Source organism: Neodiprion virginianus, chromosome 7 (genome assembly GCF_021901495.1).
Source record: "Neodiprion virginianus isolate iyNeoVirg1 chromosome 7, iyNeoVirg1.1, whole genome shotgun sequence".
Classification (NCBI taxonomy): domain Eukaryota; kingdom Metazoa; phylum Arthropoda; class Insecta; order Hymenoptera; family Diprionidae; genus Neodiprion; species Neodiprion virginianus.
In genome coordinates this window covers 21,572,623-21,596,301 of record NC_060883.1, presented here as the reverse complement: position 1 = coordinate 21,596,301, position 23,679 = coordinate 21,572,623, and the positions used below count along the sequence as shown (strand labels likewise).

At 34.9% G+C, this 23,679-nt stretch overlaps 1 protein-coding gene across 5 annotated transcripts in view; it reads right to left on the bottom strand.

The window, feature by feature from the left end:
• The window catches only part of LOC124308398 (uncharacterized), a 142,394-nt gene extending 119,565 nt beyond the window's left edge, over positions 1 to 22,829 (bottom strand). For 2 of the 5 annotated variants that reach the window (XM_046771083.1, XM_046771081.1), the window contains exons 1-3: positions 22,659 to 22,829; positions 21,891 to 22,178; positions 8,249 to 8,668 (exon numbers count right to left, since the gene is read on the bottom strand). In XM_046771083.1, coding sequence (XP_046627039.1) covers positions 8,249 to 8,557 — 309 coding nt within the window. In that variant the 5' untranslated portion in view covers positions 8,558 to 8,668; positions 21,891 to 22,178; positions 22,659 to 22,829. Of the gene's footprint in view, positions 1 to 8,248; positions 8,669 to 21,883; positions 22,179 to 22,658 lie in introns of all 5 variants that reach the window. The other 3 variants (XM_046771078.1, XM_046771082.1, XM_046771079.1) reach the window with 2 other exon arrangements.
• Between the last annotated feature and the right edge of the window lie 850 nt (positions 22,830 to 23,679).

The window sequence follows — 23,679 nt, the reverse complement described above, 5'->3', positions numbered from 1 at the left end:
AGTTAAAAATTATGAAATCTGATTACCGAATCGTTCTTTTGACAATTGGAATATAATTGTAAGTTTAAGCCTTATTAATTCTTACAATTTTCAATTTATTTACCACGTGCGGATTGATTTTTTTCGTCAAACTTGCGATGTTATCGTTGAATAGTTTGTTGTTAAACCTCGGTTACCCAAAAACCTCTGTTAATTGTTATTTGCCAAGAAAAACTCACCCATATACACGAAATTTACAGGAAAAATGGGGAAAAAGGAAAGAAAAAACTACAAGATTTTCGGGGTTGGGAGAAAAATCTGATCTCTGTGAAAATATTGCCAGGAACTGAACTTTCCCTCGGATTTTATCGCGAGTATATTTTTTCACGTTGATTTTAAACCGATGGTGTATTTAAAACTGAAAGTTCGTTTCAATTTTAGGAAAAATCATTATTTCGTAACTTTGGGACTGTCTAAAATTTTTCTGTCATAAGATTTTCGTAATTAAAACACTTTTCAAGACAATCTAAATTTTCATAACAATGATTTTAGCTTTCAATATTTCGTTAACATTAACGTTACCAACATCAATCTGGTCTAGATTTAACAAGAAAGACTAATTGTATTTGTATTTATTTATTTCATTCGTAAATTCCGAGGTCAACAAATTCTGTAACATTATTTAAATGAAAGTGCGACAAGATTTGAATTTTGAATAAGAAACGAGTATAAAAATGGCATAAGGAAACCGCAAGAGGTATTATTTATAATTATGCACTGTTAAGCGCATAATGAAATGCAGCTCGTGAAACGACCGGGAGAAATTTCAATTACCTCTTCAATAGCGAATAGGAGTTAATTAGCGATAATAAGCCATTGTCTCGGTATGTCTAATTAGTCACTGTCGCACGCCTCGTTAGCATTGTATAATATAAAACACAACTCCTGTTATACGGCCGACGATGAAACGATCGATATTTCATCAACGATCTTACATCAAGGATCTACGTCAGGATCTACACGTAATCCAGGTATATATGTATAATGATCAATGATGGTGCAATATTGAAAATAAAATCAACGACGGTGAAGTTGATAAAAAAAAAAAAAATAACTAGAAATATAAAACTGACTTCTAACCCTAGTTTACCGATATAATTTTCTATCGTGTTGTAAACGAATATTACGAGACTGAAGTTGGTAACATTAACGTAACGAAATCTTGGGAATAAAGAGGGGGGGAAGGGCAATATTTATCAATTTTGTAACGAGCGAATTTTTGAAAAATGAATCAATTTTGCCTTGTAACAATTTACTGCATTTCAGACACTCCTGAAACGGAAATCATTGAAATAACCTTATAATTTACTTCTATCGTTATTTTCTCAATCAATCAATGGGTGAGAAATATTGTTTATCACATTAACGGTGAAAAAATATGAACTGGGAGCAATAAAGAGAAGATTAAGGAAAAAAAAAGAAAAAATAGAAGCCCAGCAGTAAATTTTACCGCAACATAGAAACAACGTTCATTCTATTTTACATCACGAATGCGTAAAGTTTGTTTTTGTTACTTTCTTTTTCTTAAGGTACACATTGGATATCTGATACACGATACATCTGACTAGGCTGATTATTATTATAGTGCTGAATAATCGTATGACGATGAATGGAGAGAGAGAGAGAGAGAGAGAGAGAGAGATAAATAAATTAAAGCTAACCCAGCAGATGAATGAAAGAAAAATCATACGTAAAAAGTATTGAACAAAGAATAGATAAAAAAAAAAAAATAATAAATAAATAAAAAATAAAAAATACGTTGGCCCGCCCGCATCGCAGAAAAAAATATCGCTGCGGAAATATTTCGCTGACCAGTGAGATTTAATTTTTTTGACGCACGCGCGGTTAATTTTCAAATAGTTCAATACATCGTTCTATATTATATTTAAATTGCCTTCTTTTCAAGCAATCGTCGATCAAGTCGTACACGCAAACATACATACGATAGACGTTAGTGGATATTGCATAGGCAGGTAGGAAGGTATGGTATATTCAACGAAAATGTGGAGGAGGTGGAGGCAGCGCGTGGGTGAGAAGGAGGCAAAGTGTAGGACTGGCGCACATCCGGTTGGGTGTGCCTCGCGTACATACGTGTCTACACGTGTATCTACACATGTGTAAAATTATACGTACGGACGACACGTAGAATCGCAACTCTGTAACCGGCAATGATTTTTTTCATTCTCTTAGCTAGGTCGCATGATAATAAAAACGCGGTCTTAATTTTTTAAAAAATTGAAATGAAAAACCTCTGGTTTCGAAAATCTGGAGAAATTCGGAAGGAATCTTATGAAATGTAACGAAACTTTCGTAACTTCAAAAGATAAACATACTTTCATGGTAAAAAATGACAAAGCTGATCCGAGACATCGACTTTGAATCTTGATCGAGATGTCATGGAATGTCCCATATACGTACACATGTATGCTAAAATAGCCTTCTCATCGTCGTTTTTACAATATTGTATGTATTGTTTGTGCAACAGGCATTTTGCCGAATATTTGAACGAAATGTCGAGTCAATCGAAACAACGCGTAAATTAATAACCAAAAATAGAGAAGAGAAGAAGAAGAACAAGAGTAGCATTAAAAAACATGGAGAGTAGAGGGGGAAAGAATTTGAAAAAAATACATTAAAGTAATGAATCTATCCTTGTGCGAATGAAGAAACTTTGTTTTAATCTATCTCAAAAAAACACACCATCGTCAGGCTGCCTAAGAAAAAAAAAAAAATTCCACCGTTGATCCATATTCTCTTATGAAATAAAAACCGACATTGAAAATACGGGAAAGCTTGAATTTTGTCTTTTGTAGGAATCCACGTATTGAACGTGACAACAATTGCGATACCATTATTTGGGAACATTGTTATTGCTATTGTTTTAGAATTACAAGTCACGCGACGATCCGATGACAAATGAGAATCGAGAAGAGGATTTTGAAAGAAAAATTATCGGATGGAGAGAAATTACTTTTTCGAACCTTCTAAAATATTCAAGTGGATTTTAACGTGTATACTCGTCCACCTCAATGCACGTACGTATAAACAAAAGGAAAGAACGAGCGAAGAGAATAAGACAAAAGAGAATAAGAAAAAATTTTTAAAAATTAAAAAAAAAGAATCTTTCCCTCTCCCTCTTTCCATTCTCAGTCAGCCAAGATATTTGGAAGTCAAATTACGTCTTTCTGCAGGCGAGGCATAAAAGAGGCGTGTGCCTGTCTCATCAGTTTCATCTCTCTGAAAAATCTGTCCGCTCCGCTCTTCTGCTTATACCTTTGAATCGCACGATATTGCGCCGAGACAAGTTTTACATCAAGATTGAATTCTGTGGTTTTTTTGGGTCGCTTATTACGGATATTAAATCAGATATTGAAAATTCGAGACGTTGGATCCGACATGATGGACGAAAATTTCGAATTTTATCAAATACGGTTGAAAAACTCGATGCGGGAGTTTTTCGAGTCGCTGATTCGTTTCGACATGCCGAATTTTCAAAATCTGATTTCCGATTCGTAATCAACGACCCCAAAAAACCATGGACAGAGTTTTTTTCTTTTTTTTTTTAAAGTATACCAACGTAAAGTAAAACCCAAAGTAAACGGGGAAAAATGTAAAACTCAAAAAAAGAAAAAGAAGAAAGGGCGTAATTTTTTCAACATTCATCCCTTTCGCTCGCTCACATCGCGTATCAATGATTATTCATTGTCACGATAAACTCGTCGTTAGCAATCAAGCGTGCGGCGTGGATTGATTTGAGGGTAAAAAAAAAAAAAAAAAAAAAAAAAAAAAAAATAAAATGTGAACACTCACGATTCTCGTACAAATCTATGATTAATTTTACGCTATGATAAATTTCTGCGTCAACGACGATCCGGGTATCGCATAAACGGAATAAGATCATCGCGGCGTAAACAGACGGTTGGAAAAAAATATTATCTCAGGTATATAAATGACGCGAACTGTATCATGTGTATATCTATAAGAAAATAATACGGTCCCTATTTAATACGTGTATATATATCTAAATTTTAAATTATAAATGATGCTAATCAGAACGAAATTCACCAGATTTGAAAAAAAAAATAACGTTCAATTTTAAATAAATCTAAATTTACTCGAATCCGTGAAATTTTTTTCTTACAACTATCGGGAATAAGAAGAAAAAAAAAAAAAAACAACAAAAATGATCACTGGTTTAATTAAATTGAGAAAATTTTCTTTCATTCGCCAAAGTTATAGTTAATTCATTATTATTTGCTGAATTTCGACGCAACGAAACGTTTGATGACAGTAAAAATGGAGTTAAAAAATTTACTGCCCAGCTTGAAGAAATTTATTTCAAACACTCAACATTCATTCAAGTCAAGTAGACATTGCAATAAATATTCTGTTACGAGTTTGTAATATTCTGTAAAATCGACAAGCCCGTAATGAATTAATCTCATTCATTAACCTGAGTACAATTTTCTCAATTCAAATAGATAGTTCAAATTTTTACAATACTTTTTTCACTTCATTTTTCATTATAATAATAATAATAATAATACTAATCATAATAAAGGTATAGAAGAATGAAATTTTCAGTATAAAATTGTACCCTCTTCATGTGTCAGAGATCGAAAGACAAAGATAGAAAAAAAAAAAAGAAAAAAGATCACTGTCGCGTATTACAGCATAAATATGACGATGACGATAATGATGACGATTATACGAGGAGTCTGATGATCGTCTGGTTTTTGTGCAGAGATGGCGTTAAAACGATTCAAGAAAGTTATTTTCGTCTCTTCGTAGAATGAAACGAGAGAGAGAGAAGGAGAGAGAAAGAGAGAAGAAAAAATATTTCCCTTTATCGCGCAGCGTGAATATAATATTATAACCGACGAACATATCGATATTAAAAATAATTGAAGATGATGATGAGGGGGTAAAAATGTTGGAGGTGGTAAAAAAAGAAGAAAGGAAAAATTGTAAAGAATGGATCGCTCGACGCCTGACGGATGGATGGATCGGGACTGAAGAATACCTTTTATAATACTCTGATCTATGCGCGTAAGATGATCATTATTTAAAGGTTAGAGAGAATGATCGAGTCCAGCGATTTACGTTATAAATTGATGCGTAGTTAGCGCTGTGGAAAAAGACGACGAAAAAGAAAAGGAAGAAGGGGCGAAGAGAATGATGAAACAGGAGAAAAAGATGTTCGTAGAAATCGGGTTCGCGGATTTAAACAATTGTTTAACAATTAAATCAGTATCCGATACCAGCTTTAATTATAGTACGCGTAATTATTAATCGTCGCGGAATTACGAAACATTCGGAAATGAGAAGAGAATATCGACAAGTAATTAAATAAAAAGAAATGAAAAGCAATCGACAAGACAAAAAGAAAATAATAATTCGAGATCTTGTTAAAGATCCTTTGAAATAACACGACGAGGCGTTTTTTTTTTTATTTCTCTTCCTTTACTCGCTTTTTTTTTTCCTTCTATCGGTCGATTCTCAAGTACGTTGATGAATATACCGTGAATCTGAAGAGAGAGAGAGAGAGAGAGAAAGGAGTGAACTTTGTGTAAATAATAATTAAGCATTGAAAAATGCGCGAGGCAAACAAACTCGACGACGACCATAAGCTATTTAACAATTAGCGTTAATAAGCTTCTCGTTTACTAAAACTCCAAGGTTTAATTTTTTCCGACATTTCTTTTCTCAACCTCGTTTCACCATTTTTTATTTTATTTTTTTCTTCCAGTCGAAGTTATAATCATTAGGTATATAAGACGCATTATAATATACACAACACATATAATTAAAACGTTTGCGTCTAACGAATCTAATTGTCCAGTAATTTTGTTTTTCCTCTTCGTGTTTTTATCGTTTTTCATGTTTTTTTTTTTTTTTTTTTGTTTTTGCTCACAAGTGAAAACTGCACAACCTACGAAACGAAGAATTAAGAGAAGCGAAGAGGAGAGAAAAAGAAAAAAAGAAAGCGTACGTAATGAGAATCTTCTATTAATAAATGTAAACTTGAAACCTGCCACTTAAAATTTTTACTGCCTAAAAAAAAAAAAAAAAAAAAAAAACTTATTTCTGTTCTTCTCCTCCTTCGCATCGCACACGCTGTGATGTGTTATAAACGACATCCAGTTTTATATTTTACGCAGAAGAGTCTCTGTTGCTGTTGCTGCCGCTACCGATGCTGTGAGTTCTAGAGCTGCGAGCAGCGACGTTTTTATTTATAGTGTAAAAACCCCTGCAGTAGAGAAACTCCCGCTAAGCTAAGCTCTGTTGGTATTATATATATATATATATATGCTGCGTGTACGTTATGTACAATATTGAAAAATATCCAAGACGAAGCTGCGGCGGCGGTGATTTCGAAAATTTTAAACCAAGAAGGAAAGAGAACAAAAATTTGACGAAAGAAAACGGGGTGAAAAAGAAAAAAAAATTCGGTCGAGGTTCCGGTATAAAAAAATTAATTTGTGTGGCTTTATTTTTTTTTTAACCTAGAACCTCGATCCGTGCCGCTCTGGCGATTTTTCGGCGACATTGTCACACATGTTGGTAGAATCTGTAATTTTTTCAGTAAAAGAAAAAAAAAAAAATGGGTCCTTTTTGAATAAAAAAAAATCAATTTCTTCCTTTTTTGGTAAAAAAAAAATCAGCGTCACCGGAACGTGAAATTTTTTTCAAAAATTCCTCTCGAAAGCTAACAAAAAAAAAACTACAACTTTTGTGCAGAGTCATTTGTTTTCGCTCACTTGCAGGTTTCCGAGATATATTAATTTGAAAAAAAAAAAAAAAACGCCAATTTCTCAAATAATGAATTAAAAAATCGGAAAAAATTCACATAGTGTACCTTTTACCAGTACTTTGATATAACCAATTATGGGGCAGATCAGAGATGGTCGGAAAAAAAAGTGGCCGAGTCGACGGAGAATCCCTCATACATGCGTGAGTGTGTGTGTGTGGGTGTACGTATACACGTATGTTTACCAATCTTATATGCACCTGTGCAGGTAAACATCGTCTGGGTATTTAACGGAGAAAAGTTGTCGCATAATATGCTGCAGTAGCGGTAGCAGCAAAATGTAGATAAATAATATAAGCCGTAAGTCTACAGAGAGACAATTTGCATGAATAGGAAACGTTTTCTAACTCTCAGCAAATTCTATGCTCGACTATTGTTGGTGGATTATTAAGAAATATCGCGCGATCAATTTCCTCGTCAAAATTATAATTACAGAAGCGGAACGGGTAAAATAAAAAAATATAAAAAAAAAATAGGAAATGGAAATAAATAAAGAAAAAAGAAAAGAAAAATTGCAACCCTACGATTATTGTTATTAAATTCCTGTAATATATGACGCGAAATATAATGAGGATAAGAAAAGACGAAACGTTTTGCAACGAGAACATTATTCGAATTTTAATGAATTCAAGGTGAAGAAGAAATCTAACGTCTAATCGACTCACCATTTCTAATTTTGTTTAAAAAAAAAATTTCTGAAATTGTTCCAACTCTTAAACGGCGCCCTGAATCTTGTCAGATTTTTTATTCAACCGCTCAATTATTCATAAATATTTCAAGTGATTTTGAAAAGTACTTTTATAACTGTAACAGAAATTTAGAGACGGTTCGAACAATATTTTGGTTCGCCAAGAAGATTGAAGGTGGTATAAAAGTTGGAAGAAAAATCAGCTCCTCGTGTCAGCCCGGTCTTGAAATGTTTGGAAAAGAAAATACAGTTATTGAGAATTTTTTTAAGAATCTTAACAAAGTTAATTTCCAAAATCACTCTTAAAATCTACAAATAATTAACCAGTTGTATAAAAAATCTGAAAAAATTTAGGACGCTGTTTCGAGAGTTGGGTAATTGCATAAATTTTTTGTAAACAATAAAAAAAAAAAAAACTGTTAGGGTTCGCGTGGAAAATTTCCTGTACACTGATAATGTGAGAAAAATTATGAGATTGCCATATCGCAGTTTCTTTTTTTCTTCTTCTAAAAATCGTTGATTCCGAATTTCATCAAGCTATACATAATTCAATTCTATACATATGCCGATATTTTGGAAAGTCAACATCTTCGGTGTCGTTGAGGATAAAGAAGTGGAAAAAAAAAGAAAGAAAAAAAAAAGCGATTCGTTGTAAAACCGTAGTCTTCGACGAAAACTCTTGCAACAATATATTGAGAAATAAGACTCACGTTCACTTTTTCGAGGTACAACTCGAGTTCCCGATAAGGATCCGTGTCCTTGCACCCCGAGTAATCCACCTTCCGATCCTTTGCCTGACCGAATAAAATCTCTTCTCTTCTTCCTCGGTCGATATCCTCCGAGTGTTTCTCTCCGTTTCTTTCACAATTTTCCACAATTTCCAACCGATTAACAGCACCACAATTTTCGTCATAATCACGACAACGACAATCATCGATCACACTTCTTTCACCGGCATCAACACAACGGCAGAGTTTGGCCGGTTCTGAGGCGCTTTCCTGCGCCGCCTCAGCCTCCATTATTATTCCTCATCCACGGCACGTCATTCGCAAGTTTCACGATCAGCAACAGCAACAGCAACAGCAGTCCGACTCTCCGAGTTCATCCTCCACTTTAGCTCCGCGCTCGTTCTGTAAAGATAAGCGTTTCGAGACGAGATTAGTTTTCTAGTCACTCATGCATGCATGCATACATACGTATATATATACACGGGCATACACAGTGACTTTACACTATAAACACATGATGCACGTGGCGGGTATACACAGTCTAAACAAAAATGTGTCGAAAGAACGGGGAAAAAGGCGTAACAAAAGAGGTCGCGTGAAATTCAATTTCAAAATCTGCGCTAAGACTCGAGCAGTGTCATTGAAAAGAGAAGTGAAAGAAAGAAAGAAACAAACTTTATTTCAAATCTAAAAGTATATGCGCATATTTGTTACAAGGATAAAATCGTAAATTTTCATCTATTTCCTAATCATGTTTAGATTTTTTCCTCCTTTTTCTTGTCTTTCTTTAATCGTACTTTTTCTTCTTTATTTTCTTGTATATCTCAATGCCGAGTTTTCGTACGAGGCGCGATTTTGGCATTGTGGGAAGAAAAACGGAAAAATACAACAGAATCTTAAAGATGATCGTTCGATATTTTTTAAGTCGATTATATTCTTCAAATTCTAACTTTTTTCAAGAGAATGGAAGAGGTTCCTTGTTTATCACTTTTAATTTTTCACCGCTCGTGGAAAACGATTCAATCAATGAAATACGAGTAAATTTTAACGCGACGTCAATAAATTTCGTTTTTAAAGCCTTCGGTAAGTTTTATTTCGATTTAACCTGTAACGGTACGATAGACGTTTAACATCATCGATAAAAGTGAACGATTGTTTGTACGGAATGTTAAAGTTTCACAAAATGAATTATATATCCTCGAAAGTAAATTACGTCTAGACAAATCGTTAAAACAAGCGCTCATTAAATTCAAGTAGCAGCTACAAAGGAAGAAAAAAGAAAAAAAAAACAAAATATCAAAGAAAGAAACTTGTGCAACTTTTTCGAAGCTATATTTTTCAATTTAAACATTAAGGTATAAATAATCTGAAAAATTATTTCTCCCTCTGATTCAATATTAATTTGTGTTATTAAAATTTCATCAGGATATATAAATGATAACGAAATTTACCAAGAAATGAAGAAATTGGAAACGAGTTGCAGCGATGCAGAAACGAAACTAAGCTTTTTACAAATCGTGTTAAAAAAAAAAAAAAAAAAAAAAAACACACACATACACGCAATAATATAACACAATGGCAAAAACAAGTCGTTTGCTTATTATGACAGATTATGTGAATTCTAAAGTTAGAATCGCGAAGCGTTAGTCACTCTGCCTTACCTATAATTATACCAACTTGAATACAAACTCATCGTCTATGAGAGGTTTTAAAAATAAATTTTTAACATTTTTTTTTTTTTTTTCTACAGATTTATCAATTCCCGAATTCCCAGAGAAAGCAAAGGATTTATTCGAACGCGAATCTATCGACAAATTTCGCTCGTTGAACGAAGAAGAAATTTATTTGGTGCCTAGAAATTTTACCGGGGATCGAATAAAATTAGGAACAAACAATGCGAGCTAACATTTCGCCAACTTTAAGATCCGTATTCGAATAATCGGATTGTTTCTCACTGCTTGGAACCTCCCACGTTTCCAATTTCTAGATCTCAGTATCGGCTGCTGGACTTTCTCGAACCAGCAAAGTTTCAACGGCAATAGAAAAAGTGAAACTGATTGTTAAGTTAAGACGTAGAAATTTTAAACTTTAAACAAAAAGTAAATAAAAAAAAGATATTTTTCTTCTTCATCGCTTCAATTATTATTCGGAGGTAAAAAAGAAAAGAAAAGAAAATTGGCACTTGCAGTCTTTTTCGTCTCTTCTTTTCAATTAATTCATACGAGTAATTTCTTAAGAGTCGAATGAAATTGAGAACAAAAATAAAGTCGACAAAAGAAAAAAAATAAATAAATAAAATAAACTAAATTTCAGAGAATCAAAGCAATCACTTTTCTAACCGCTTTAGTTGAAGATGAATATTTTCCTCTTATCCTGACCTAAGCAACGCGTTTATCGGTGGGTGAATCGAGTCGTGAGTGACAAGCGATAAATCGTTGTTTAGAATTTCCGTCGTCGCCGCGCGTCATCTTTATTGACGAGAGAGAGAAATAGAGAGAGAGAGAGAGAGAGAGAAAAGTTGGTGTTTGTCAAACTTTAACTGACTCACTGATCGGTGATAAATTATCATTATCAAGCGTTAGAATTCAAGGTACGGACGAGTTCTCGACTCAATGCAGCCGATAACAAATCCATACCAGATATATATATATATTATATATATATATATATATATATATATATATATATATATATATATATCGAACTTGATTTTCTCCCTTCGAAATAAATTTTTTTCAAAACATTATCATCGTTTCATACGATTGTATTGATTTTCAATCCTTTAATAGGATGTGTAGAGCAGGAAAAACGAAAAAAAAAAAAAAAAACAAAAAAACGATTGCAAATTGAAAAAGAAAGACAGAAAATTATGTGACATTCGAAAAAAGATTGACGCAAAAAAAATTTGTTTCATGAAATATTGTTATTACCGTGATTATTGTCATTATTATTATACCTGGTATTTAAAAGGGATTATCTCGAGAAAATTTTGACAAGATAAATAAATAAAATATTTAGCACGTAATATTATTTCATACCTAAAACGAAAAGATTAGTGTTTCCTTTTCGTATGGTTTGTTCGATATGTTTTTTTTTTTTTTCTCGTTTTATTTATTTCTTTGTTCATTTGTTGATCATGCGTTTTGAGATTATATAGACACTAGATACGTTACTTGCGTAAGTGTATATGTATCGTGTCCGGGGCTGCGGTTGACTGCTGCATTGATGCATAGACATTTGAGATTGACTTCCTCGAAATTTGTGTCATCGCAGTTGCAGTGAGCAACGATTTGTTACAACTCACGCGATAGCGGAAAACACGGGGCTCATTTAAATTCCCTTCAACCTGTCACTACGTCATAAAGTATATACATATATATATATATAATAATATATATGTAATACGATACGCGACAGCCGATAGTTTCCCATTTACGAATTTCCAAAGCATGATTGAACGTTCGTGTTGTGAATAATTCATGTAAATACCGCGGGAGTTTTTTTTTTTTTTTATTCACCTTCCTATCCAATTTTAATTTCTATTTCTTTTTCTTTAATTTTCAAAAGTCACGAAAGATTTTTCCAAGCAATTAAACACTTGAACTCCGAGGAGGAACATTGGGGTAAATTTTTAAATTTGATTCCTTTTTCTTTTTCTTTTTTAAACACTCTAGAGAGACGCTCTATTGTCAAAACACTAAATGAAAATTCAGATAATGATGTATTAAAGAATAATGTAAGAAAAAATGACAATGGAATTTTTTCCGGGAAAATAAGAAATACTTGACGTTTATCTTTTCATGCGAATAATAAAGTGCATAGAACGAGAGAAATTTTTAGTTCCGGTTACCGGCTCAGTCTTTGACTATTTTCATTTTTTACCACAATCGGAAAATATCTGGAAAGTCTGGTATCCGTTGCTATCCTTTCTCATTACGATCGCTGTTGCTATACTTTCTTGTAACTGTTGCGAGAATTTAACGCTTGTGCGAGAATAAATTGACGTTAAAGCCTCGTTCAACTAAAAAAGTAGAGTAAACCTCATAAACTGATTTCGCGTTGCAATAACTAAAAATGGATCGACGATAGCGCAAAATGTTTGCGCGTACCTCGCGTTTTTTTGTAATTCCAACAATATTCAAACAGTTTTTTTTTTTTTCAACGATACCCGTTTTACTCAATTTTTCTGGTTACTGTAACAAATGAAATTTTTCTTACAATTAGTGTAGTGCACATCGTGTAAGAGGAAAAAAAATGAAAATACGTGTATATTAATACCTACGATAATTCTCTCGCGATTAATGACGATATTTTTATTATTATTATTATTACTAAATTGTACATGTGTATAATATGCGTTGGTCCCAGAAAGAGAAACGTGTAAAATAGGAAACCGATATTATGAAAACGAATATAGGGAAGAGAGAAAGAGAGAGATAGAGGCGGTGGAGGAAGACGACGATCGTAGGAGAAGAAGTGAAAATTATAGAAAAGAAAAAGGTGAAAACAGAAACTTGAAACAAAATATTACATCCTTCTTCTTCAAGTACGTATAGCCTGCGTTTTCTCCCTGCTGCCTGAACCTATAATCGTAAATTTAAATCCCTGGCGCTGCGTGCACTTCTTCCTGCCTTACACACTGTATATATATATATATATATATACAAGCAGCATACCGAACAGCGCTCATAGACTTCAGGAAATCTTTCGTACATATACACTTTTATACAAATTTATTTAATGTGAATACGTATTATATATATATATATATATATGTATTTTACACAGAGCGCTACGCATTTTTGAGCAAAGTATCCTGGGGAGAAATTTAAGGCAACAGGTTTACGAAATAGTTATACACATATATATATATATATATATAGACACAACTATTTCATATATAAACGGAGAAACGTTCAGATCTCGGAAAGATTTCTAGGGTAATTCAATTGATGATCGATATAAATTCTAGATCCATCAAGCGTGCCGCAGTTTATCATCGATTTAAAAATATTTCGTCGCAAGACGTCGTCTTGGAATATTTTAAATCGTTACTATTATCATTATCATTATATATTTCCCTCCGTACGTAATTTTATCGCGTACGGGTAAATACGATCGGATATTTTACCGGGTAAAAATAATTTCCGGCTTCTTATTGGATTTTTTTTTTTTCTTTTTTTCTCATTATAAATATTCTTTTCTCCGTCTTTATCGCTGCTGTACATGTATTCGCGCGAATCGATTGTCGTGAAATAATTTTTTGTTAAATTTGTCGGAGGAAGTGTTTAAAATAAAAAGTTTCACCTCGATCTTCGTACACGTGTACATTTTATATTTTATTATACGAGCTGTACGAGCGTGTGCCGACGATAATATTGAAACGTAACGAATGTTGAAAAAGATTTTATACCGCCCGACGGTATGAAGAAGACTCTTGAGAAGAGTCGATGTAGGAAGAGAAGAAGAAGAAACAAGAAGAACGAGACGGATTAATAAATAAACCCTGAGAGTGAGAGAGAGAGAGAGAGAGAGAGAGAGAGAGAGGCACGATTTTTACAGCTATTATAATATACAGGCGGTAGAATTACGCGTACGGTTGCATAACAATTTTTTACATATTATGTTATACTGCACGTGCCTCGAAGCCTCTGAATTGTACAAAGAAATAGAAAAAAAAAAAAAACGAATTGCACGTACAAACACACAAATGCATAGAAATTATTCGCGAGTCGCTTACAATCTTTTTTTTAATCTTCATCTTCAATCTGCTAATACAATCAATAATCCAGTATTAAAAAACGCCGCAAGCGGCATTTTTTTGTGAAAATTTTTTTGTTCCACAACGCCACTTGCAGCATTTTTTTTTTTTTTCGATTTCTTATCCTTCTCCTCTTCAATTTCCCAGTATAACTAACAATCCGATATTGAAAAAGGCTGTGGTCGTATTTTTGACGGAAACAAAAAAAAAAAATACGTTACTTTTCTAATTCTCCTCGTCGTCAATTTTTATATTTTTATTTTCATGCAAGTCAAAGTTGCGATTTTACTTCAACCAAATAAAATTTATTTGTGCAAAACGTAAGAAGTGAAGAAAGAAAAAAAAATAATGGTACTCGGGACCTTTTCTAATTCTCCTCTTCTTACATTTTTTTTTTTTTTGCCTTTTTTATAACACATATTGAAGTTCGGATTTCAATTCAATGAAATTAAAGTTACTTGCGTAAAAAACAAAAGAAAGAAAGGCAAAAAGAAATGGCACTCGCAGGCTTTTATAATTCTCCTCCCATTGAATTTAATTGAAAATATCGATTAAGAGGAAGAAAATAAAGTTTTCATTACGCGTTACGTCGCGATACCGACAATTTTATTGTGCGGCGGTTTAACGGTTCGGCCGGTTTGCACCGTGCACACACAGAGTACAGAGAGAAACGCACCGCGGCGCTCAAAAGCGGCGGCTTGGCTATATTATACCTAGGTAGGTAGGAAGGTTGGTTGGTTGGTTCGTTGGTACAATATTATACGATGCGGAGGAGAAAAGAAGAGATAAGAGAAGAGAAGAGAAGAGAAGAGAAGATATGAGGGAGGGAGGGAAAGATCCATTTAGCATCCATCCTCTCTCGCATGGCACGCAAACCTGACTTCTTCCACTTCTTCGACTTCTTCTTCCACTTTTCTTCTTCTTCTTCTTCGACTTCTTCTTCTTCTTCTTCTTCTTCTTCTTCTTCTTTCATTGAGACTATTCTAGCGGATTCCTTGCAACGGGAGGCTGCACCAAGGCCTTGCAAGGTTACCTATTGCCAGCGAGAGAAACGAGCCGCGCGCAAACACGAACAACAAAACTTGACGAGTTTGAGGTTAGGAACGTTTTACGTAAACGGAATATTTGGAAGGACGAGATTTTAGAGTGGGTTCGACAGAGATTGATTTTCAAAATATAAGAATAACTTGTGCTAAATTTACTAGCGAGTTTTAACAAATTTCAAACTGAATAAATTATCTGTTTGATAAACAACGTCACTTCTCAACATGTGTCGTTACACGTGTATTTATGAAACAGTTTTGTTTATTTTAAATTGTTTGAAATCCGGTATAAACCGTTGAATACAATATATAGGCTCATATTCTGAAATTACACGTATCATTGTGATAACCTTATTAACTTCAACCCCGTAAATAATGAACGTGTTGGACTGATCATTTAACGATTTTTTTCCAACATTTTCGTTATTCCATCGTAACTTTAATTTTTATTCGTTTTCAATGAAAATTTTTATGAATTTTAAACAAAACACGAAACGAACACCTCATTTTCTGATCGTAGGTGCTTAAAACAAAGTATACAAACTGAAAGTCTTATACAATAACAATTCAAAAATATCTTCAACGTTTTTTTTCTTTCTTAAAATTAAAAAAAATATGCACAACGTGTGTGTAAAATTTCGATACATTACAACATTATACCACGATCGTAATCTGCGTTAGGATGAAGAGATTCCTTAAATCAGTATCATAAAATGTATCAAATATGCACGTGAGAATATAATCAGATAATAATTACCGTTGCATTTTATAAAACGGCGAAGAATAATCTAATTTCTTTTCAAACGTACGCGTACGCATCGACATAATTATTGTCTATTTAAATTTTTTTACTTCTTCTCGATTTTTCGTTTTCCTTCTCCCCCCCCCCCCCCCCCCCCCCCACCCCTCAAACCCGTCGCTACAACGACGCGTAAAATTCCATCGAGACAGCACCTTTCATACCGCTGCAGGACAGCAGCCGGCGGCAATATCGTTTTGTATCGCAGAGTGCCTTCGGGGAGAATACAGAAAAAGACACGCGATGAGGTGATTCGATGTTAGTTTAGGGTACGGACGGCGTGTGTTAAAAAAGGAAAAACAGGAAGGGAGGAAGGAAGGAAGGAAGGTAGGTAAGAATAAAGGAAGAAAGAAAGAAAGAAGAAGAAGAAGGACGCCAAGTAAGATGCGAAGGAGTTCCTCGAGTGTACAAATATATGCATAGTACATTCGTGTATATATACACACACACATATATATATATAATAAGATAAGCTGAAGCAGGAATTTCTCTCAAGCAACGCCGAATTTTCTTCGTCATTCTTTTTTCATCGGTTGCTTTCCCCTCGTTCAATTTATCGCGATTATTGTTAATCAATCGTTAAATTAACCCTAGTCAATTACACCCGTGGAAACTTTTGCGTTGATTCATTTTACTTGCGCAAACTAATCCGATTCAACGCGCGCTGACTTTGAAATTGTACGTTAGTGTCGGTTTAAGAGACTAGGGTTAATATTTAGCGTGTCCCGTCCGCGTAAAAATGATTTGACAAATTTTTCGTTCCAAAGTTTGTTATTCTATATTTTTTTCATTCTTCTTCTCGCTGTTGCAAAATTCATTTTTCAGTGATTTGTGGGATTCACAAATTTACGCGTCGGTGAGAGAATTAAGATTCAGGGGTGAAAAAAAAATCGTTGCACAATGTAACGATAAAATATTTAAGAGACGATTATCGGTTGACGAATAAAATAATTGACCGAGAACTTGACATTGTTAATACGGTTGGCTTTTTTCTCCCGCAATTATTATCGACGTTGTACGTATATTTTTATCGCGAGATTAGATTAACGTTATAGTCGGTCACGTGTGTGCTCGGCGGCGGCGTGAATTGAATGAAACAGGTGCGAAATCGCATAATCGACTTGGAAGTTTAAACTGAATTTATTTCCCGTCGATTGCGACATGAAATAATTGTGAAATTGATAAATCTTAAAAAATAAACGAAAAAGGAACGAAAAAGAAACTCGATATTCGTTAATTATGCAATTTTCGTTATATATTATACACATTATTTCCTGAGATCGCAAAGAGAAAATTTTATCGTGAAATTTATCTCGCTTCTATAATTGGAATAATTTGATCAACTGTATTGAATACTCGCGAGAGTTTTTGAAAAATTAGATTCATCCCCTTTTTATTCCACGACCTTAAACTGAGAAAAATTTCGGTTGTTACAGTAATTCGAAAAATTGAGTAAAACAGGTATCGTTTGAAAAAACTGTTTGAATATTGTTGGAATTACAAAAAAACGAGGTACGCGTAACCATTTTGCTCTGTCGTCGATCCGTTTTTGGTTACCGCAACGCGAAATCAGTTTCTTCGGGTTTACTCAACGTTTTTAGTTAAACAAAAAGTTAAATTTCTCTCAGTGTACGTATATGGGTGACAATAATCGATTAATGGATGAAATTTTACTCGTTATTACAACGACTACGATTGACCTTAAAAAGTGTAAAATAGAAGAGCGCAAAACCGAGTTGAATACCTCTACCTACCCGGCATCTCTCTATTTTCCACTATCGCGTCGCTGGGCTTACGATTAGCTGACAATGAGCTGTAAGCTATAACGGCAAAGACGGCAAAAGTCGACGAGTATGACGAGTTTTGCATGATTTTACGTTGCGTCATAAACACGGGTGTAAATCACCGAGTTGCCGGCCTCTGTGACTATCCAAGGATGGTGGTAATCCTCATGCTTGTTCCCACGACAAGGCCGAAGATGAGACGAGCTCGTTGGAGTAACGTAAGAATATAAATAAATAAATGAATAAACAAAGAAAACTGCCAACTGCGCAGGCAACGATTTTTGGACGGATCTAAAATTCAGTACAAGATCGTAACAAATTATTTTCAACGCAAAATTGTACGATGTATTATTACATATATGTATGTAAGTCAAAAATATGATTATCACTTTCCAAGTTCAGCTATCGAAATGTTACGTGAACTTTCTCTCTACAATTGTGTGTGTATGTATAAATTTACGGGGGCGAGATTTCAAGTTTCGAATTTTGAAAAGTTCGCAAAGCCGCTAATTCCGTAATATATTGGTTTTGCGAAACTTGAAGTAAAGAAATCAAACCTCGGAGAAACAGCAAAGTCGATGACTCAAAGTTCCGAAAATTCAAGTTACGATAGAGAAATGTTACAAGAGGTAAAATTCCGAAAAATAAAGTTTGGATGAAGTAAGGTTCGAAAAATTAAAATATACTCAAACAGCGTATTTCACTTGACGAGTGGGTGTAAGAAATGAGAAAAACCGAAAACCAGAAATTCACGGAGCTAAAAATCTTGGATCATTCGGAATTTCCATGTTTCGTCAAACTTGGATTTCTTTGCTTCAAGTTTCGCGGCCAATAAATGTGGAATTCGGCGCTTCCGAAAAATTTCAAATTCGGAATTTGAACCTCGCCCCAATCAAGCGCGCGTATTTCTCGGCTGGTAGATTACAGGAAATACTTTTAAAAGTCAGTCGCGTCAGTCTTTTTCCAGGCAGGTCCATCGACAGTGGAGATAATAAATAAATAAACAAGGATGGAGGAGGGTGTCGCCTGCGGGGCGTCTGCACTTATCTCTCGACTCTCTGACCATAAAGTGTGGGAGTTGGTCGGATTAGAACTGCGGTGGAAAGTCGAGCAGAGACGACGAAGACGAAGCTGAGCGAGGTTCATTCACGGAAAAAGAACACCGATAAGAGAGCGGGAATATAAACTGTATGCATACGTGTCATACGTTATACATATATGTGTGTGTGTGTGTGTGTAACAGCACCGACCAACGAATTCAACCAGAACGTTCTTTATCAAAAACTAAATTATACGTATATATACTATCTCGTATTCAATTACGTGGGATACTTTTTCAACTCCGTAGCTTTTACTTGCAACAATTTAGAATTTACGTTATATAATACTACGATGAATGAAAATTAAACGTATATATATTATTCAGATAATATATTCAGATAGTATTTATTTGATTATTAATCATGAATTAAAGGTTCAGAGTGAACATTTTTACGATACGATAAGATTCTGATTCATTGATGATATCGTTGTGATTATAGCTGTAGGAAGGAAAATTCATAGTTCAACTCTTCGCTTGTCCTTAACCAAATTTTCAATTCAAATTTCAGGAAGAAGATTTCTATCGATGATCGGTTCACGAAGTTTTCACATTATACCGAGTGGAAATCGAATCTACGAAAATGAAAACAAAAGTATATTTTTTCATTTATAATTCTATACGGAGGGAATAATAAGAGCCTCGCTTTTTTTATTTCCTTCCTTGTTTCGTTGAAAATTCGACAAGTCAAAAATCCAGTTATTCATTTCCGCTATCATTTTTCCGATATAAATGACGGGATCGATATTAGAACGAAAATTATGAAAAACAACTCGTATGAATATTTGAAAATGGAAGAAATTAAGAGTCGAACGATTTTTCTTTCAATCAATTCTCCAACAATCGCTGGTTTGAAAGAACGAGAAATACAAAATAATCATCATTAAAGCTTCAATCTACATAAACGACAAGATTCACTCGATCCGTAATACGGATCAAACTCAGAATTTCAACGAGGTTAAATATTGTAAATTGTTGATGTAACGATTCATTTTTGGCGAAATTCAATAAACCCTGGAAAAACAAGTACTGCAAAATTTTCCTATTTTCCAAACTTCTTGAGTTATGTTACACAACTACTACAAGATTACCGATATTCCCTTTTTCCTTTCCCGAAGTATCACTTTCAAATATCAAAACGGTGACTCTTTACTTCAAATGTTTGGTTACGATAGGGATAATTAATTCGAACCTCTTGAATTAAAACGCCCTTCGGTAACGAACCGTACGTAATATGTACGAAAGAAATAACCACACAATAAAGAAAGAAATAAAATCACACGCCCTAAGAAAAAAAAAAAAAAAACGAAAGCAAAACGACTATACAGCATAATTATGTTGGGTCATTCCACACCAACTCGGGGTAAACGGTTAACCATGAAATTTTCTAATCTCACCAAGAATTTATCCTAACTTACTACGACCCCTGAAAAGTTTCGAAATTTTTTTTCATGAAATAGAAAAATATCGCGGTCAACCGTTTACCGTATTGGCGTGGAATGCCCCATGTAATAACAAGGCAAGTATATGTCAATATGAAAGGAAGTAGACGAGCGGAGGCCACGTGTAACGGCCACTTCCGTTCTTCAACGATATACGATAGATAAGATTTCACGCTTACTCGCTCGATAAAGATGCAGAGCCGAAGTATTTTATACCAAACAATGACAATACCTTGCAGTACGAAAGTAGCGCCAATGCGGTGAATAGAAAAAAAGGAGTTAAAAATAAATCATCATTGTACGATTACAATAACACGCGATGATATAACGAAGCCAACAATTATGTGTTGAACTTGTGTTATTGTAATTCATACGTGAATACGTTAGAGAGAGAGAAGGATAAAAGAAGGAGCACAGGCATGGCCAGCATTATGGGTATAATGGGGAGAAGTTGAGAGAGGACGAGATAAGCCGCTCTCTCGTCTTTCTGTTGTTTACGTACGTGTATATGTATGAGGTATTCCGTGCCAACTGAGAGGACATTTTCCCTGACCACCGCCAATTTGCTTCATTATTTTTTATATGATTCTACAGCGTAGAAAAATCACTCGCCATCCATTCATGTTTTTCGTCCCAACCATTCTTTTTTAAAAAATGTTACAAACATAACATATGTTCTTTATACGTACAAAATAAGAAAAATTATTCCTCTAAAAAAATATTTAAAAAATCATTTCTCCACTCTGAACTATGGCTCAAAATATTTGTTTTGGGACCTAGAAATTATGTTAATTTTTGTAAAAAAAAATAAAAAATGGCGTTTTTTTTTTTTTTTTTAGGACCACAAAAGGTTTTGTAAAATTTTTTAAAAAAGAATGGTTGGAACGAAAAATCTGAAAAAAATTGCGAGCGCTTTTTTTAGGTTGTAAAATCATATAAAAAATAATGAAGCAAATTGGCGGGGGTCAGGGAAAATGTCCTCTCAGTTGGCATGGAATACCTCATATACATATATATATATATGTGTGTGTGTTACATGGGGGAAGTGTTTATCCGTGGTGTACTTACGCATATATAACCCACTTATCGCGTACCCTGCCATGTATCATGCATGTTCGTAGGTATTTACGTATGTAAAAGAATACGGCAAATAGCTGCTAGCCAAGCTAAGAGATGCGACGGCGGTTAAACAAAAAAATGATACAATTTTTAGTCTGTTACGTCGATCGACTTGCGTCGTGTAACAAATAACGGAATCGATTTTCGTACCGTATATTGTAATCGTCTCTTCGATTTGGCGCGAGGTCTGAAGTTGGCGACGTTGTCGTGACGAAATATTGGGGAATAAAAAACACTATATTATTTATTTTCACAATGAATTTTTAAGAAACCAGGATTGCCATATATCAAGTAAGCTTCGTTTCTGTTTACCGAATTTTTCAAACGGTTCAAAAATCGCGAGATAACGATTTTTTCGCAGCAGGAATCGTTACGGTAATGTTACTAATTTCAACGTGATAGCTCGTCACGTGTGTTTTCAATACTCTTTGCCGACAATCGTCGGTAAAACGGCGCGAGGATCGATCAACAGGTGACGAGGACGATACACGTTCTTTATACACATCTTGACCCTCCTGAAGTTGGCGAGAGTTAATCAACGGTATATCGTAGACTAACTAAGTAACTAACCTCTTACCTGGATGATGTTTTCCAGTAAGCAACAGCAGCGGTAGAGAATCTCGATGAATCAGTATAATCCGATGGTGATATCCGTTAACTGGTTACACACCGTATGTCACTGTATCCGTGGAATTGCGATTCGTAATTGTGGAATATTAGACGATACGTGATCGTCTGAACTTGGCCGCACTTGAACTACGGTTTAAACAACCGAGTAACGCCGTTGCATCGAAAGACAAAACACTGTGATCGATATCGAAGAAGCACCCGACTCACGTGTTTCAACGTACTTTGGTACCTGTGCCTGTGTTTTATAGTTAGAGAAAAGAAAAAAGAAATAAGAATATCGTTACCGGACACTCGGGTGCACGGAATGAAAGAAAAAAAAAACAAAGAAACACCAACAGGGTTGTTTACAAGGGGTATCAAGGGATGCCCCGGTCGATTTTGACTACGATGTATAAGAAGTCCGCGTATCTCATTCCATAGGCGATCCCGAAGAAAAACACTTCAATTTAATATCACTAGACGCGACAACGAACAAATGGCACGTATTCTAATAAATCGTGATAACGGATTCCTCCAATTTGTGCCAAATTTCCTTTCATTCCTGCGTCAAATGAGAATAAGCCGTAGTGTTTTTGTTGATAACTTAGGTTCTCCTTCGCGTCCGAGACTCGTATATTCGGGGATAAATACTCCAAGGTCGAAATCGACAAGGGCGACGTTTGATTTTGATTCGCCCGAAGTGGGCGTTGCGTGTTAAAAATCACTGTTCACAAACCGCAGAGAAACGTCAGAGAGTTGCGACGAGTGCGAGCTTTGCCGCTCTTCGATCGGCGATTCGCCCGTTCGTTCGTTCGCCTCGCGCGACGGTCACGGCGATACTAAAGCGGCAGGCGAGCGACAAGCGAGGAACGGAGGAGAGGGAGGCGAACGGCAGGAACGGCTGGCTGCTTGCTTGCTAGTCGCCCTCACGATCAGCGACGAGGATTCCGAACCGTTCCGAATTCTACGCGGACTCGAGACACACAGCTGTTCGACGCGTGTGAGCCGCCTCTCTTTACGATGCGTGCGAGGGAGAGAGAGAGAGAGAGAAAGAGAGAATAAAATGAAGGGGGGGGGGGGAGTTGTTCACCGAGGGGCTCGTTAGTCGGAAAACAACAACAACAACAACAATAACAACAGCAACAACAACGTATCCGTTGCTATCCTTTCTCATTACGATAGCTGTTGCTATATTTTCTTGTAACTGTTGCGAGAATTTAACGCTTGTGCAACGATAAATTTACGTTAAAGCCTTGTTTAACTAACAAAGAAAAGTAGATTAAACCGAAGAAACTGATTTTGCGTTGCAATTACCAAAAAAAGTATCGACGATAGCTCGTTTTTCGTAATTCCAACAATATTCGGACAGTTTTTTTTTTTTTTTTTAACGATACCTGTTTTATTGAATTTTTCTAGTTACTGTAGATGGATAAATATAAATATGGATAGACGGAGAGGTAGATAGACAAATGGAAGGATGGACGGATGGACGGATGGATAACATTGTGTCCGTAGCAATGTTGGACAAATTTCTTAACCAGCCGATAAAATAATACAAGGTGTTGAATAAGAGAAAATTACATTAAAATAGTAGTCGAAAAATGTAAAGTAAATCACAGTGGAGAGTACGATAACTTAGTTCTAGGGATAATATAAATTGCAATTAAAAAATTAAAAAAAAAAACAAACTAAAGTACAGGCAGAGAACGAGGCTGGCACGCAAAACAAAATAATCAATGAATTCCCCAAGGATTCTA